The sequence below is a fragment of the Pantherophis guttatus genome, chromosome 8 (assembly GCF_059756535.1).
Source record: "Pantherophis guttatus breed Tessera chromosome 8, ASM5975653v1, whole genome shotgun sequence".
Taxonomy (NCBI): Eukaryota; Metazoa; Chordata; class Lepidosauria; order Squamata; family Colubridae; genus Pantherophis; species Pantherophis guttatus.
The window spans coordinates 8034742-8052056 of record NC_142070.1 but is presented as its reverse complement, the minus strand read 5'-3'; the positions used below and the strand labels follow the sequence as shown (position 1 = coordinate 8052056).

The following is a 17315-nucleotide window of genomic DNA, read 5'->3' as shown; positions in this document are numbered from 1 at the left end:
TTTGAGCTGGAGTAAGCTTCAACATCGGGCCTTTCTTTCTTTCTTTCTTTCTTTCTTTCAAATCTGCAACTATGCAAAGTGGGGCAAAGAAGAAGCAAATGGCGTCAGAGTGGGGAAAGAGGGAGAGAAGGAGAGAGAGAAAGAAAGAAAGAGGGCGTGAGACAGAAATAGAGAGAGAGAGAGAGAGAGAAAGAGGGAGAACATGAGAAAAAGGGAGAGAGAGAAAGAGGGAGAGAATGAGAAAAGGGGAGAGAGAAAGAGGGGAAGAGAGAGAAAGAGAAAGGGGGAGAAAGAGAAGGAGAATGAGAAAGAGGGAGAGGGAGAGAAAAGGGAGAGAGAAAGAGGGGAGAGAGAGAGAGGGAGAGAGAAAAAGAAAGACAAAGGGAGGGAGAGAGAAAGAGGGAGAGAATAAGGGAAAGAGGGGAAGAGAGAGAAAAAGAGGGAGAAAGAGAATGAGAGAAAGAAAGACAGAAAGAGAGAGAGAAAGAGGGGGAGAGAGAAAGAGGAAGAGAGGGAGAGAATGAGAAAAAGGGAGAGAGAGAGAAAGAGGGAGAAAGAGAAAGAGGGAGAGGGAGAGAAAGAGGGAGGAGAGAGAAAAAGAGGGAGAGAAAGGGAGAGCAGGAGAGAATGAGAAAAAGGGAGAGGGAGAGAAAAAGGGAGAGAGAAAGAGGGGAGAGAGAGAGGGGGGGGAGAGAGAGAAAGAGGGAGAGAATGAGAAAAAGGGAGAGAGAGAGAAAGAGAATGAGAAAGAGGGAGAGAGAAAGAGGGAGGAGAGAGAAAAAGAGGGAGAGAATGAGAAAAAGGGAGAGAGAGAAAGAGGGGAAGAGAGAGAGAAAGAGGGAGAAAGAGAATGAGAAAGTGGGAGAGAGAAAAAAGGAGGAGAGAGAAAAGAGGGAGAGAAAAAGGGAGAGAGAGAAAGAGGGGAAGAGAGAGAGAAAGAGGGAGAGAATGAGAAAAAGGGAGAGAGAGAGAAAGAGGGAGAAAAAGAATGAGAAATAGGGAGAGAGAAAGAGGGAGGAGAGAGAAAAAGAGGGAGAGAAAGGGAGAGAGGGAGAGAATGAGAAAAAGGGAGAGAAAGAAAGAGGGGGAGAGAGAGAAAGAAGGAGAGAATGAGAAAAAGGGAGAGAGAGAGAAAGAAAGAGGGAGAAAGAGAATGAGGGAAAGAAAGAGAGAAAGAGAATGAGAAAGAGGGAGAGAGAGAGAGAGAGAGAGAAAAAGAGGGCGAGAGGTCAGGACGACACGGGACCTCCCCACCAGCTGATCCAGGCTGAGCTCATTCCGAGGAGGCGCCCGGCCCACTTGGGAAAGCGAAAGTGAGCACCGGGGGAGGAAAGCGCCGCTCCGTTTCCCGGCTTTCCTCCGCCCCTCGGAGCCGGGAGGTGGCCGTTTGCAGGAGGCGGAGGAGGCGCTCTCTCGGGCTGGGCATCTGGGCGCTCTCCTCTCTCTCTCTGTCTCTCTCGGGCCTCCTGGCGACTCCTGGGCTCCGCCGGCAGCGATGAAGCGCTTCTGCCTGGTCACGCTGGGCTTGGTGGCGCCGGCCTTCCTCATCGCCGGCATCGCCCTCCTGGCGGCCCACATCATGGAGAACCTGGTGGACGGCCAGATCAAGGAGGTGAGGAGCGGCGAGAGGCGCGCATCTGCCCCGGGCTGCTTTGGGTGGAGAGGCTCCCTGGCACCCGCTCCTGTGCCACCCACCGTGCCACCCACAGATCGTGGCGCTTAAGGAAGGCTTGCACCGTCTCCTTTGGTGCCAGGGGGCTGGAGGCTTCCTTCCCAACCCCCCCTGGCACCCATCCTGTGCCCGCTCGTGCCACAGATCGGGGCGCTTAAGGAACGCTTGCATCGTCTCCTTTAGGTGCAGTGGGTTCCTTCCCAGTTGCCTGGCACCTCTCCTGTGCCCGCCCGTGCCACACACAGATCGTGGGTCTTAAGGAACGCTTGCACCGTCTCCTTTGGTGCCAGGGGGCTGGAGGCTTCCTTCCCAACCCCCTGGCACCCATCCTGTGCCCGCTCGTGGCACTTAAGGAACGGTTGCACCGTCTCCTTTAGGTGCAGTGGGTTCCTTCCCAGTTGCCTGGCACCTCTCCTGTGCCCGCCCGGGCCACCCACAGATCCTGGGGCTTAAGGAAGGCTTGCACCGACTCCTTTGGTGCCAGGGGGCTGGAGGCTTCCTTCCCAACCCCCTGGCACCCATCCTGTGCCCGCTCGTGGCACTTAATGAACGGTTGCACCGTCTCCTTTAGGTGCAGTGGGTTCCTTCCCAGTTCCCTGGCTCCTCTCCTGTGCCCACCCGGGCCACACACAGATCGTGGGGCTTAAGGAACTCTTGCACCGTCTCCTTTGGTGCCAGGGGGCTGGAGGCTTCCTTCCCAACCCCCCCTGGCACCCATCCTGTGCCCGCTCGTGGCACTTAAGGAACGGTTGCACCGTCTCCTTTAGGTGCAGTGGGTTCCTTCCCAGTTCCCTGGCACCTCTCCTGTGCCCGCCCGGGCCACCCACAGATCCTGGGGCTTAAGGAACTCTTGCACCGTCTCCTTTGGTGCCAGGGGGCTGGAGGCTTCCTTCCCAACCCCCTGGCACCCATCCTGTGCCCGCTCGTGGCACTTAAGGAACGGTTGCACCGTCTCCTTTAGGTGCAGTGGGTTCCTTCCCAGTTCCCTGGCTCCTCTCCTGTGCCCACCCGTGCCACACACAGATCGTGGGGCTTAAGGAACTCTTGCACCGTCTCCTTTGGTGCCAGGGGGCTGGAGGCTTCCTTCCCAACCCCCCCTGGCACCCATCCTGTGCCTGCTCGTGGCGCTTAAGGAACGGTTGCATCGTCTCCTTTAGGTGTAGTGGGTTCCTTCCCAGTTCCCTGGCACCTCTCCTGTGCCCGCCCGTGCCACACATAGATCGTGGGGCTTAAGGAACGCTTGCACCGTCTCCTTTAGGCAGAGGCTTCCTTCCCTGCCCCCTGGCACCCCTCCTGTGCCCGCCCGTGCCAAAAATCATGGCTCTTAAGGAACGGTTGCATTTATCTCCTTTGGTGCCAGGAGGCTGGAGGCTTCCTTCCCAACCCCCTGGCACCCATCCTGTGCCTGCTCGTGCCACAGATCGTGGCACTTAAGGAACGGTTGCATCGGTTGCATCGTCTCCTTTAGGTGCAGTGGGTTCCTTCCCGGTTCCCTGGCACCTCTCCTGTGCCCGCCAGGGCCACACACAGATCGTGGGGCTTAAGGAACGCTTGCACCGTCTCCTTTGGTGCCAAGGGGCTGGAGGCTTCCTTCCCAACTCCCTGGCACCCATCCTGTGCCCGCTCGTGCCACAGATCGTGGCGCTTAAGGAACGGTTGCATCGTCTCCTTTAGGTGCAGTGGGTTCCTTCCCAGTTCCCTGGCACCTCTCCTGTGCCCGCCCATGCCACACACAGATCATGGGGCTTAAGGAACGCTTGCACTGTCTCCTTTGGTGCCAGGGGGCTGGAGGCTTCCTTCCCAACCCCCCTGGCACCCATCCTGTGCCCGCTCGTGCCACAGATCATGGCGCTCAAGGAACGGTTGCATCGTCTAATTGGGTGGAGAGGATTCCTTCCCAGCCCCCTGGCACTCATCGTGTGCCCACTCGTGCCACAGATCGTGGTGCTTAAGGAACTGTTGCATCGTCTCCTTTAGGCAGAGGCTTCCTTCCCTGCCCCCTGGCACCCCTCCTGTGCCTGCCCGTGCCAAAAATCATGGCTCTTAAGGAACGGTTGCATTTATCTCCTTTGGTGCCAGGAGGCTGGAGGCCTCCTTTCCGGTCCTCTGGCACCCATCCTGGGGCTGCCCTTGCCACAGATCGTGGCTGGGGCACTTGATCCAGGCCCTGAGCTCCACGCCCTGCCCTGCACGATCCCGACAGATGTGTATCCAGCGCCTGGATGGAAGCCACCACCCCCCCTACGGGCGGGGTGGGGCCCTTCCTAACCCTTTGCCCCGTGCATTTCTCGATCAGCTTATCTCCCCTTAAGGGTTGCACGCTTGCAAAGACTGAAAAGGCAGCCAAACTTGTGAATGCGGGTTTTTATTTTTATTTTTTAAAAAAATTGATGCGCCTCTCCAGAAGTGAGAGAGCTAAAAGGAAGGGTCTCCAAGCAGCTGTTTGGGAGGGAAGCCCATGCCATCGGATGAACGGTTAGAGAAAGAGTGAGACAAGAGCTGGGTTTAGCCTCGGCACAAGCAAAGTGCCCAAGCAAAGTGCCGTATAATGAGCAGTTGCAGTAAATAGCCCGGCCTTGAGATTGTGAAACAGGCTCCAAAGATTGAATGGTTTAAATTAAGATATGGGAAAATCCAGGTAGGCAATCAAGAATATCCTGGAGTTGTGTTTAGCTTTGTTCAAAACAAAATCTAGAATGTGTAGTTTCAGGGGTAAACGTGCCTGACTTGCCCACACAGATCTTAGCAATTTGTGACGAGAAATTAAAAAACTACAATAACAACAACTTGGGTGCAGTGCTGGAGTTAATTGTCTGCCTCATCCATGATAGAATAGAATAGAATAACAGAGTTGGAAGGGACCTCGGAGGTCTTCTAGTCCAACCCCCTGCCTAGGCAGGAAACCCTGCACCACTTCAGACAAATGGTTATCCAACATCTTCTTAAAAACTTCCAGTGTTGGAGCATCCACAACTTCTGGAGGCAAGTCGTTCCACTGATTCATTGTTCTCACTGTCAGGAAATTCCTCCTTAGTTCTAAGTTGCTTCTCTCCTTGATTGGTTTCCACCCATTGCTTCTTCTCCTACCCTCAGGTGCTTTGGAGCAGGGGTCACCAATCTTTCGGACCTCAGGGACCACTAAATTCATAATTTTAAATCCCACGGACCACTAATATGCCTTTTTAAAAAGATAAATAGTATTTAGCGCAATATAAAAACGCAAATAATTTTTCTGCGGAGCACCAAAACTTTCTCACGGACCACCGGTGGTCCGCGGACTACTGGTTGGTGACCCCTGCTTTGGAGAATAGCTTGACTCCCTCTTCTTTGTGGCAACCCCTGAGATATTGGAAGACTGCTATCATGTCTCCCTTAGTCCTTCTTTTGATATGACTTCCTTTATTAAATCAGGCCATAATGATATTTTACTTTAAGCGAAGAGTGGCAGAGAGCTTTCCAGAAATGTAACCTTGTACAATAAATTCACAAAACTAGAAACTTGATTTTCTCCCGAGATTGTAAACTACGAGTTATGTTTGCATTGTTGTGGCTGAACCGACACAAAATTGGGAAGGGCTTCTGCCCCCCCACTTCCAGCAATGTCTGTTTTAGTTGACATCTCAGCCTACAGGGAAGCCACCAATGGCTGAGTTCCCAATTCCAATCGGATGTCATAATTAGTTTTTGAATGCTCCGTTGTATGGAGCAGTGGTCACCAACTGGTGGTCCGTGGACCGCTGGTGGTCCGCGAGAAAATTTTGGTGGTCCGCAGAAAAATTATTTGCATTTTTAATACTGCACTAAATCAGGGGTTCTCAAATTACGCCCCCTGGGACAGATACGTGCAATGAATGCTTGTGTTGCTGCAGAGAGTCTCCCCCTTCGGGGTTTCTTTCTGTGGGTCGGAGGGGGGCAGAAATTACGACTTGGGGTCTGCTTCGGCCTCCTGGTGTGGGGCTTTGGGGGAAGGCTGGAGGGAAGCGCTGCTGGTGGCGAAGAGCCGGAGGGCCTCGTTCCAGTGGGACTGCATCATGGCCTGGAACTGGCTGACCATCCCAGCCCGCTGAGCCTCCAGGTGCCGGTACCTGGCCTTGCACTCCCGCAGGTCTTCCCTCTGCTTGGAAAGCCTATGCTCCTAGTCCTCAGTGAGGTGCTTCTGCTGAGCCTCCTTCTCGGCCAGATCCAATTTGAACTGAGCTGTTTTGCCAACTTTTTCTCGTGGTGGCTGCTTAGCTCCAACAACTGCTTCCTGTTGGGGCCCTAAGGAGCCCAGGCGGGCAGGCAAGGAGTAGCGAGTGGCAAGGCGCCCCTCGACGTGTCATCAAGTTGGCCACGCCCACCCAGTCACATGACCACCTAACCACGGCCACCCAGCCGATCATTAGGCAGATCATATTAGTGGTCCGCAGGATTTAAAATTATGAACTTAGTGGTCCCTGAAAGGTTGGTGACCCCTGATATGGAGCACATGCAGAAAATTAAAGTATCTAGAAGAAAAAGAAAAACTTATTTCCAATAGAAGAGGGTTGAATTGTGGGGGCCTTGATGCTCGCTGAGCTTGGCTGTTTTCTTGAAGACATTTCATGACTCAGCTGGGTTACATCATCAGTGTTGGTAGGCAGTGTGGTTTGCTCTCTTGACAAATGTATCTTTTCTTTTATGTACTCAGAGAGCATATGCACCAAAGACAAATTCTTTGTGTGTCCAGTCACACTTGGCCAATGAAGAATTCTATTCTATTCTATTCTATTCTATTCTATTCTATTCTATTCTATTCTATTCTATTCTATTCTATTCTATTCTATTCTATTCTATGTGGATAAAAATCAATGATTTTTTTTAAAAAAATCAAAAAAATCAGATTTTTTTATTTAAATCGGATTTTTTTGATTTTTATCGAATTTATTTTAATAAAAAACTTTTGGGGTAAAAATCTATCATAAGATAGTTTTCTATCTAAGATACATAAATAATTTAGTTTATTCAGCATGAAATGGAGCTTAGTTATGTAGCATGAGGCTGTATATTCTGCAACACTGGGACTATCGGTGAGTCAACAGCAGGTCAAAAGAGTAGCAGAGATGACAGTTGCTCTTTAAAAATTATGATTTAAATCGAGTTGATTTAAATCAATCCTTTTTACTAGTGATTTAAATCATGATTTAAATTGTGATTTAAATCAACTCGATTTAAATCAAATCCACCCTTATTCTATTCTATTCTATTCTATTCTATTCTATTCTATTCTATTCTATTCTATTCTATTCTATTCTATTCTATTCTATTCTATTCTATTCTATTCTCTCATTTTATACACAAGTGGCTTGGCCTGTTAATGTTGATGGGAGTGAATTTGGTAAGTTCCTTGATTGGGTTGTTATAGTTTTCTGACAAATAACCTAACAGTAATTAACAGCCCAGTCAAGGAATCACCAAGTCCATTCCTACCTACACCAGCAGGGGAAACCATTACTATATAAAACGATCAAATGACCTAACCGTACTCCCTTACTAGCACTGATGAAGTTATCTAGTTTGGTAATGAAACGTCTGCAAAAAAACCCCAACCAAGCTCAGAGAGCACCAAGGACCCCACAAACCCTAGTGAGGTTTGTGCATAGAGTCACAATTTGTAGTTTTCATAGATCTCTTTTCTAACTGCTGCAATTGAGCGCGGGAGTCCTAGAAATATGGATATTATCAAAATGATAGCAGCGTTCCAAAATCTGAGGTGCTTTGAAGAATAGGCACAAAGAAGAGGGGCACAAAGAAGTGGGGGTCAACCTATTCCTCAAAGCACCGGAAGGCAGAACAAGAAGCAATGGATGGAAACTAATCCAGGAGAGAAGCAACCTAGAACTAAGGAGAAATTTCCTGACATTGAGAACAATTAACCAGTGGAACAACTTGCCTCCAGAAGTTGTGGATGCTCCATCACTGGAGGGTTTTTTTAAAGAAGAGATAGCATAACTATTTGTCTGAAACGGTATAGGGCCGTGATGGTGAACCTATGGCACGCGTGCCACAGGTGGCACGCATAGCCATATCTGTGGGCACGCCAGCTCAGCTCTGGCACACAGGTGCGTGCCGGCCACCTGATTTTCAGGCCTTTTGGGCCCACCAGAAGTAGGGAAACAGGCTGTTTTCTGCCTCCGGAGGGCCTGGGGGTAGGTGGGGAAGGCTGTTTTCACCCTCCCCAGATGCATAGAGAGGATCTGGAGCCAGGTGACAAAAAAAAAAAACGGGCCAGGAGCAAGGGAGGAGGGGGGGTTTGGGTGCGCATGCGCAGGGCGGGACGCATAGAATTATGAGTATGGGCACGCGCGTGCGTGAACCTCCCCACCCCACCCCCTTCCTGGCACATGATGGCAAAAAGGTTAGCCATCATTGGTATAGGGATTCCTGCTTGAGCAGAGGGTTGGACTAGAAGACCTCCAAGGTCCCTTCCAACTTTGTCATTCTTGTCTTCATGTACAATGGTATGCTCTGCTTTTGCTAGAAGTCCATTTTTTTCATCTTTTTTCTGTTTGCCTTTTCTTCTTTAGGGAACGATCTTAAAAAATAATTCGGAAGCTCTTAAATTCTGGGCGAACCCTCCAATACCCCTTCTCCTGCAGGTCTATTTTTTTAACTTGACCAATCCTTTAGAAGTACTTCAAGGGGAAAACCCTATTGTCAAGGAAGTTGGCCCCTACACCTATAGGTAAGGTAACTTGCTTAATTTTCAACCTTTCCCCCCTCCCCATGTTTTATTTGTTTTATTTATATATCATTCAATTTTCATCCAACTGTACGGTCTGGGTACAATTATGTTTAAATAGTGATAATACAAAACTTTATTATAATATTGATAATGTAATGACATAATAATATGATAACAATAATATTTAACATCATCTTCTTTAGCAACTCTCCACGTTAACATTTCCTCTTTTTATATCTCCTCCTTTCTAACTTCTGTTTCCGTTGTCTAACCATTGATAGAATATGTGCCATATTGAAACAATATTCAGTTTCTTCCAGGGTGGATTTGATTTAAATCGAGTCGATTTAAATCATGATTTAAATCATGATTTAAATCACTAGTAAAAAGACTTGATTTAAATCAACTCGATTTAAATCATAATTTTTAAAGAGCAACTGTCATCTCTGCTACTCCTTTGACCCGCTGTTGACTCACCGATAGTCCCAGTGTTGCAAAATATACAGCCTCATGCTACATAACTAAGCTCCATTTCATGCTGAATAAACTAAATTATTTATGTATCTTAAATAGAAAACTATCTTACGATAGATTTTTACCCCAAAAGTTTTTTATTAAAATAAATTCAATAAAAATCAGAAAAATCCGATTTAAATAAAAAAAATCCGATTTAAATAAAAAAAATCTGATTTTTTTGATTTTTTTAAAAAAATCATTGATTTTTATCCACCCTGGTTTCCTAATAATAATAATAATAATAATAATAACTACTTTATTGTCATTGTACGTGTATACACAGTATACCCGTACAACGAAATTCACCTAACACCCAAAGACCAGATCCAACACCCATAACAATCCCCAAACACACTCCCACCCACCACAATTTCCCACTCTTAAACCACCCAAACATCCACACAACAGACCAAGAAATGCTGTCCAACAGCTCACTGATGGTGGCCCTTTAGTTCATTGTGGAGTGCAATTATAGCTCTGGGATAAAAACTCTTCAGAAAACGTGTGTTTTAATTGTTTTGTATTTTTTTTAGTTTTAAATTGTTGAAATTGTTTTAATTGTTCTGTATCTTCTGACAGAAGGCAAGATATTATTTATCTTTAATAACAAGCGTTCGTCTATCCATTTCCGCACATGGTTATATTTTCTTAATTACGTTCCCCTCAGACGGAATCTCATCGTTTTTCCATTGTTGCGCAAACACAATTCTAGTTGCGGCTAATATACGCAAGATCAAATATGTAGTCTTTTTTTATCATTTTCACTTCCTTTTCAGCCTTATACCGGGTATGTTTAGTAGAGAAGATTTCCAAGGAAAAATTCCCAAGAAGGAACGGAAAATTTTGGAAGTAGTTGTGAGCTTCCGTTTCCCAAAGAAAAGAGCTTGCTATTTGCAGTAGATTGTAGAGTTGGGATTTGTAAAAGGCATGTGTCAAGTTTCGAGGTCGTCTCAAATAAATTGCATTTCAAACAAAGTCTTTGATAAAAACTCCCATTTTTTGAGCACGACATTCTAAATCCTGGCTCATTGTAGCCAACACTGACTTCCAGACCCAAAACCCTCCCTTTCCGTTCCCCACTCCCCTGCACTCATTGGCCATCTTCCAAGTCATTCTACCCCTAATCTACCGTTCCAGCTCAAAGGAATTTCCCCCCTCCCATCTCATCTCCTAGGGGATATTATCTCCAGGGAAAATAAGTAGGTGAAAAGTCAAACGTCCCTTTCCAGACGCCTCTGCTTCTCCTCCTTATGCCAGCACTAGAGTAAATGAAGCTTGAAGTGCTGACAACATGTTTCTAGCCCTCATGAATGTATGTGGTGAAGTTGCAGGGAATAGATTGTGGAGAATATCCCTCAACTGAGAGAGAGCATCAAGATCATGAGCTCCGCTTTAATACCACACTGGTGAGACCACACTTGAAATACTGCGTCCAGTTACGGTCACTGCAGTACGAAAAAGATGCTGAAACGCCTAGAAAGTGTACAGAGAAGAGCCAACAAAGAAGATCAGGGGACTAGAAGCTAATGTATCATGAATGGTTGAAGGAGCTAGATATCTATTGAAGAGAAGGATTAAGGGAGAATGGAATGGAATGGAATGGAATGGAAGAATGGAATGGAATGGAATGGAATGGAATGGAATGGAATGGAATGGAATAGAATAGAATAGAATAGAATAGAATAGAATAGAATAGAATAGAATAGAATAGAATAGAATTTTGTCACTTTAAATCAGTGTTTCTCAACCTTGGCAATTTTGAAGATGTGTGGACTTCAACTCCCAGAATTCCCCAGCCAGCAGTTGCTGGCTGGGGAATTCTGGGAGTTGAAGTCCACACATCTTCAAAGTTGCCAAGGTTGAGAAACACTGCTTTAAATGGACACTAATCAGCATACATTAAAATGAAATTTTGTTGCATTCAGCTCTCAAAAGAAAACATTTATGCATATACCCACATACACACACACACATATGACACAGAGAAACATCTCAGTCTAGTTGTAGAATGTATACATATACATGATGAAAAAAAAAGAATCCGGCAAGTTTGCCAGAATCCAGCAAACCTGCTAGAAATACTTTGAAACCTCCTCCCAGAGGGGAACAACAGGCCATGAAATGGGTGTGTGGGGTCTCTAAATATGCTTCGAACTCTAAGCACATGGCACTTATAAGCAATATCCTGAATAACAGGAAGTGAGCTTCCTATAATCATCTCTGCTGTCCTCACCACTCTCTGTATGGACTTTCTATCTGAGGCGCTGCTGCCACCAAACCAAAAACAGGGATGCAGTTGGTTAAAACGCTCTCAATCGTGCCTTTGTAAAAAGTGGTCAGGACAGAAGGAGAAAGATATGCTCTCCTCATCTGAACAGCTGTTTGACTGGGATAGTATAAGATCTCCTGCCAGGGATTAGATGACTTCTGAGGTTCCTTCAAGCTCTATGATTTTAGGTTCTAATATTCTGGACTAGATTCTAGAGCTGTGATGGCTCAGTGGTTAGAGTGCAGTATTGCAGGCTAAATCACTGCTCACTGCCAGCAGTTTGATCCTGACCGGCTCAAGGTTGACTCAGCCTTCCATCCTTCCGAGATTGTTAAATGAGGACCCAGATTGTTGGGGGCAAGATGCTGACTATAAACCGCTTACAGAGGGGTGTAAAGCACTATGAAGTGGTATATAGAATAGAATAACAGAGTTGGAAGGGACCTTGGAGGTCTTCTAGTCCAACCCCCTGCTTAGGCAGGAAACCCCACACCACTTCAGACAAATGGTTATCCAACCTCTTCTTAAAAACTTCCAGTGTTGGAGCATTCACAACTTCTGGAGGCAAGTTGTTCCACTGGTTAATTGTTCTCACTTCCTCCCTGGAGATTCCACCACATAACATAAAAATGTGAGATTGGGTCTTATATTAATTTTTGCTCCATGGGACTCATTAGGGCTCATTTTCCAGTTAGGTCTTATTTTCAGAGAAATAGGGTACTAAAATGTATCCGTCTGGCCGATGAGCTTATTTTGGGAGCAGGGCTTATATTACTACACTTCAGACAAATCTCTTCTTCCAATCTCTTCTTAAAAACTTCCAGTGTTGGAGCATTCACAACTTCTGGTGGCAAGTTGTTCCACTGATTAATTGTTCTCACTGTCAGGAAATTTCTCCTTAGTTCTAAGTTGCTTCTCTCCTCAATCCACCCATTGCTTCTTGTCTTGCCCTCAGGTGCTTTGGAGAATAGTTTGACTCCCTCTTCTTTGTGGCAGCCCCTGAGATATTGGAAGACTGCCATCATGTCTCCCCTAGTCCTTCTTTTCATTAAACTAGACATACCCAGTTCCTGCAACTGTTCTTCATATGTTTTAGCCTCCAGTCCCCTAATCCTCTTTGTTGCTCTTCTCTGCACACTTTCTAGAGTCTCCACATCTTTTTTACATCCTGGTGCCCAAAACTGAATGCAGTAGTCCAAGTGTGGCCTTATCAAGGCATTATAAAGTGATATTAACACTTCACGTAATCTTGATTCTATCCCTCTGTTGATGCAGCGTAGAACTTGTTGACTTTTTTGGCAGCTGCTGCACACGGCTGGCTCATATTTAAATGGTTGTCCACCGGGACTCCAAGATCCCTCTTACAGTTGCTACTATTGAGCAAGGTAGCACCTATACTGTACCTGTATGCTTTGTTTTTCCTGCCTAAATGTAGGACCTTCCTTTTTTTCACCATTGAAGTCTCTAAGTCTCCTGCCCGCCCACCGATTCAACCCTCTTTCCATTCTGCATTGCCAAGCAGGCATTCCCAAGCCCGATTGAATATTAGAATATTCCAACCACGAATATTTTTTTGCAATCTCTCCCGTGCTTAGATAGCAGTTTCCTCAGGCCTGGGAATCAGGGATCTTTGCCTCTCGTTGGTTTCAGCCTGCGTGCTTTGCAATATGTCGCAATATGCATTGTGAATTAATGTGGCGGTTCCTTGCGAATAAGTCGTAACCTCCAGATGCAAATCAAGGGCGTGTGTTATGTGTTTGTAATGTGTTGGTTGCGCTCAGGTTGAGGTCACGGATTGTGTGGCTGGTTTGTTTGTAGCTCAGTTTGTTTCGCAGAGCTGGTCATCTAGGTTCGTAAACCATGGATTATAGTTTAGCACAGGAGAATATGCTCCGTCCCATATTTGGGTCACAGGTGAGGATCAGTGGTGGGATTCAAAACTTTTTACTACCTAGTGGTGGGTTGCCCCCGGTTCTATAGAACCGGTAGTAAAACCAGTGGGAGGCTCCGCCCACTGACCCTGACGTCATCGCGAGCGTGATCCCGTTGCGAACCGGTAGTAAAGGTAAGTAGAACCCACCCCTGTTACTACCAGTTATGTGGGCGTGGCTTGGTGGGCGTGGCATGGTTTGGTGGGCGTGGCAGGGGAAGGATTCTGTAAAATCTCCCTTCCCTCCACTCCAGGGGAAGGTTACTGCAAAATCCCCATTTCCTCCCGATCAGCTGGGACACGGGAGGCAGAGAATAGATGGGGGCGGGGCCAGTCAGAGGTGGTTTTTACCAGTTCTCCGAACTACTCAAAACCGCTACCGGTTCTCCAGAACTGGTCAGAACCTATTAAATACCAACTCTGGTGAAGATGTGTTTTCAGCACTCGTCTCCCCCCCTCCCGTCATACAGGTAGTCCTCGACTTACAACAGTTCATTTAGTGGCCGTTCAAAGTTACAACTGGAAAAAAGCGACTTATGACTGTTTTTCACACTTACGACCGTTACAGCATCCCCATGGTCACATGATCAAAATTCAGACGCTTGGCAGCTGACTCCTATTTATGACGGTTGCAGTGTCCCAGTGTCCCCCTTTTGCAGCCTTCTGAGAAGCAAAGTCCATGGGGAATCCAGATTCACTTAACAACCATGTTACTCCCTTAACAAATGCAATGATTCGCTTAACCACTCTGGCAAGGAAGGTCGTAAAATGGGCCAAACTCACTTAACAAATGTTTCCCTTAGCAACAGAAATGTTGGGCTGGTTTGCGGTCGCAACTCGAGGATTACCTGTACACAACAGACCAAGCTTCCTGAGATCACGCTGCCGAAATTTAGCTGGAAAATGATGAACTACAGGTAGACCTCAACTTACGACCACAAATTTTCTGTTGCTAAGCGAGACGTTGGTTAAGTGAGTTTCGTCCCGTTTTAGGACCTTCCTTGCCACCATTGTTAAGCGAATCCCTGCAGTTGTTAAGAGAGTAACATAGTTGTTAAATGAATCTGGCTTCCCCATTGACTTTGCTTGTCAGAAGGTCGCAAAAGGGGATAGCATGACCCTGGGACACAGCAACCGTCATAAGTACGAGTCAGTTGCCAAGCATCTGAATTTTGAACACATGACCACGGGGATGCTGTAACAGTCGTGTGTGAAAAACGATCATAAAATTCTTTTTTTCAGTGCCATTGTAACTTCGAACGGTCACTAACTGAACTGTTAGAGAACTGCCTGTAGAATGTTATTGTTCATAGTAGGGCAGGGGTGTAAAACTCAAAGCCCGGGGGCCGGATCTATCCCACAGTGATGGGGTGCTTAGAACTGACCCGCAGGTCCGCCCTGGAAACAGCAAAGGACCGGCCAGCAGTGCCTCTGTCAACGAAAACTGGCTCCCCGAGCTCCGTTTTTGGCTGGGACGGCCTCTTGCAACCCTCTACCAGCGAAAACAGAGCTCGGGAGGCAGTGGTGAAATCCTCCGCGGGTTGCTACCAGTTCGCTGCCTGTGCATGCGCAGTATACGCCAAATGCATGCTGCGCACTAAACGCGTGCTTTGCATGGAGAAAGGAGCCGTTTGAAGGTAAGTAGAACAGCGAGGGGCAGGGAAACAGCTGTGCCGCATGATTTAGATTTGCTAGAAAACAGGATTTCCTGTTCTCTAGCGAATATAAATCGCGCGGCACAGCTGATCGTCGGAAATACCGGTTCAGACGAACCAGTAGCCTTTATTACTAGCGGTTCTCCCGAACCGGTGCGAACCGGTAGCATTTCACCCCTGTTAGGAGGGCCACTGGCAGAGGGTTGCAGGAGGCCGTCGTAGCCAAAAACGGAGCTCGGGAGCCTGTTTTCACTGGCAAAGCGCTCGGGCCACCATAGGCGCCCCCGAGACGAGTGACGTCGAACTGGCCACACACCCCACACCTCCCGAGGTCAAACCCAACCCTGATGCGGCCCTCAATGAAATCGAGCTCGTCCGTGTAGTAGAGCATTGCTTTTTAGTATTGCTTCAGCTTCTGCTCATCTCAGGTTATCTGCTGGAAGGAAAGAGCAAATAATTCTATTAGAGACTTTACTAAATCCGTAAGGGTTCTCCAGTTCAGCGGTCTAATTTAAGGCAGCTTTGTCTGCTGGACATCTGTGCAAATTTTCTCCAGGTACAGGACACCAATGCCAGCTAAAAAGACACGGTGACCAGTTGCAATTGCGAAAGCTTTTTAAGCCGGAGGTCAAGAATCTTCTTTTGTGGACTTTTCCCTACCTTTTTCGGTTATCCTGGTTTGCTCTGACTTGCCAAGATAGAATGAGCCTGAATTTCAATAGAAAATGCAGGGAACTGAAGTTCCCTTTGTATTTGCAAGCTGAAATAGTTCTTTATGTAGCTTTTTTTTTTTTTTTGGCTTGGGCTGCTTTTGCTGGGCCGAAAGCTGAGATGACTGCAAGTCTTTGTCAAGTAAAATTGCCTTCGTTAGCTATGTAAAATAGATAAACAGGAACAATTTTGCTGTATTTGCTGGCTCTTTTTTTTTCTTTTAATCTTTTCTTTCTTTTTTTTTGCCTAGCAAAAGTTTTGGATGGGGAGAATAAACCCATCCGGAATCTCACAGACGGTGATAATTTCCTCTGCAAATTTCCGAATTTGAACCCAGCATTGTTTTTCCTTCTTTTGGAAAACTTCTTGGCTAGGAAGCTACATTTTTTTACAATGATGTTGTGTTCAGAGGAAATGCCTGGGCTTGTTAGCAGTTGTATTTTATTTGCAAAGTTGAGCAGAGATTTTTTTAAAAAAACGCAGGTGACCTCTGCAGCAACTTCAAGACTCCCCTTTTATTCTTATGGATTTATTAGATTTTTTTTTATGCTGCCTTTATTACTTTTACAAGTAACTTAAGGCAGCACTCATACATAATACTCCTTCCTCCTATTTTCCCCACAACAACCCTGTGAGGTTGGTTGGGCTGAGAGAGAGAGGCACTGGCCCAAAGTCACCCATCCAGCTTTCATGTTTAAGGCGGGAGTACAACTCAGAGTCCCCTGGTGATTGGCCCAAAGTCACCATCCGCCTTTTATGCTTAAGGCGGGACTAGAACTCACTGCTTCCTGGTGATTGGCCCAAATTCACCATCCTCCTTTCATGCCCAAGGCGGGAATAGAACTTACCGTCTCCTGGTGATTGGCCCAAATCAAGTGGCCAAGTTTGAGATACGCTAATTTAAAGCAAAGCATAGAGATAGAATTTGCAGAGAAAACCTTAACCTTGACTTTCCTTAAGAGTTGGATTTTATATGATTTTAGTTTGGAAAACGTTGGCGGTAGAAAACTGCATTTTTCTCTTGCTCTTTTTTTGTCAGGGAGTGGAAATCTCGACGGGACATACACATTCTGGAGAACGGCTCAAAAGTGTCTTCTTTTCAGCCAACCACTTATTATTTTGTGCCAGAGCTGTCCGTGGGTGACCCAGAAGTGGATCGGATCCGGACAGTCAACTTGCCCGCAGTGGTAAGTCTTGAGATTTACTGAGTAGCAAAATGAGGGAGGGAAAAAAAAAGAATTTCTGTGATCTATTGGGTTGACATAGAATCGAATTGAATCGAATAGAATAGAATAGAATAGAATAGAATCAGAGTAGAGTAGATTAGGGTAGGGTAGGGTAGGGTAGAGTGTAGTGTAGTGTAGTGTAGGGTTAGAGTTAGAGTTAGAGTAGAGTAGAGTAGAGTAGAGTAGAGTAGAGTAGAGTAGAGTAGAGTAGAATTAATTAATAGAATAGAATAGAATAGAATAGAATAGAATAGAATAGAATAGAATAGAATAGAATAGAATAGAATAGAATAGAATAGAATAGAAGCTGGAAGGGACACTGGAGGTCTTCTAGTCCAACCCCCTGCTCAGGCAGGAAACCCTACACCACTTCAGACAAATGGTTGTCCAATCTCTTCTTAAAAACTTCCAGTGTTGGAGCATTCACAACTTCTGGAGGCAAGTTGTTCCACTGATGAATTGTTCTAACTGTCAGGAAACTTCTCCTTAGTTCTAAGTTGCTTCTCTCCTTGACTATCTATAGACGTTCTGCCAACTGCTCTAAGCTGCTTCCTGGGTCTGACCTTGAATGATTAGTTTATCAGGATTGGCCAGAAGGGGCATCTTGGAGTTGGAGCCTCCTGTGAAAAAACA

The 17315-nt window shown here is 46.3% G+C and overlaps 1 protein-coding gene across 1 annotated transcript in view; it reads left to right on the top strand.

Annotated features, from left to right (window-relative positions):
• Positions 1-1193: 1193 nt before the first annotated feature.
• SCARB2 (scavenger receptor class B member 2) overlaps positions 1194-17315 on the top strand; it is a 39638-nt gene continuing 23516 nt past the window's right edge. Inside the window, exons 1-3 of the mRNA XM_034431238.3 lie at positions 1194-1612; positions 8218-8375; positions 16496-16643. Of these exons, the coding sequence (XP_034287129.2) occupies positions 1496-1612; positions 8218-8375; positions 16496-16643 (423 nt within the window). The 5' untranslated portion in view covers positions 1194-1495. The remainder of the gene's footprint in view (positions 1613-8217; positions 8376-16495; positions 16644-17315) is intronic.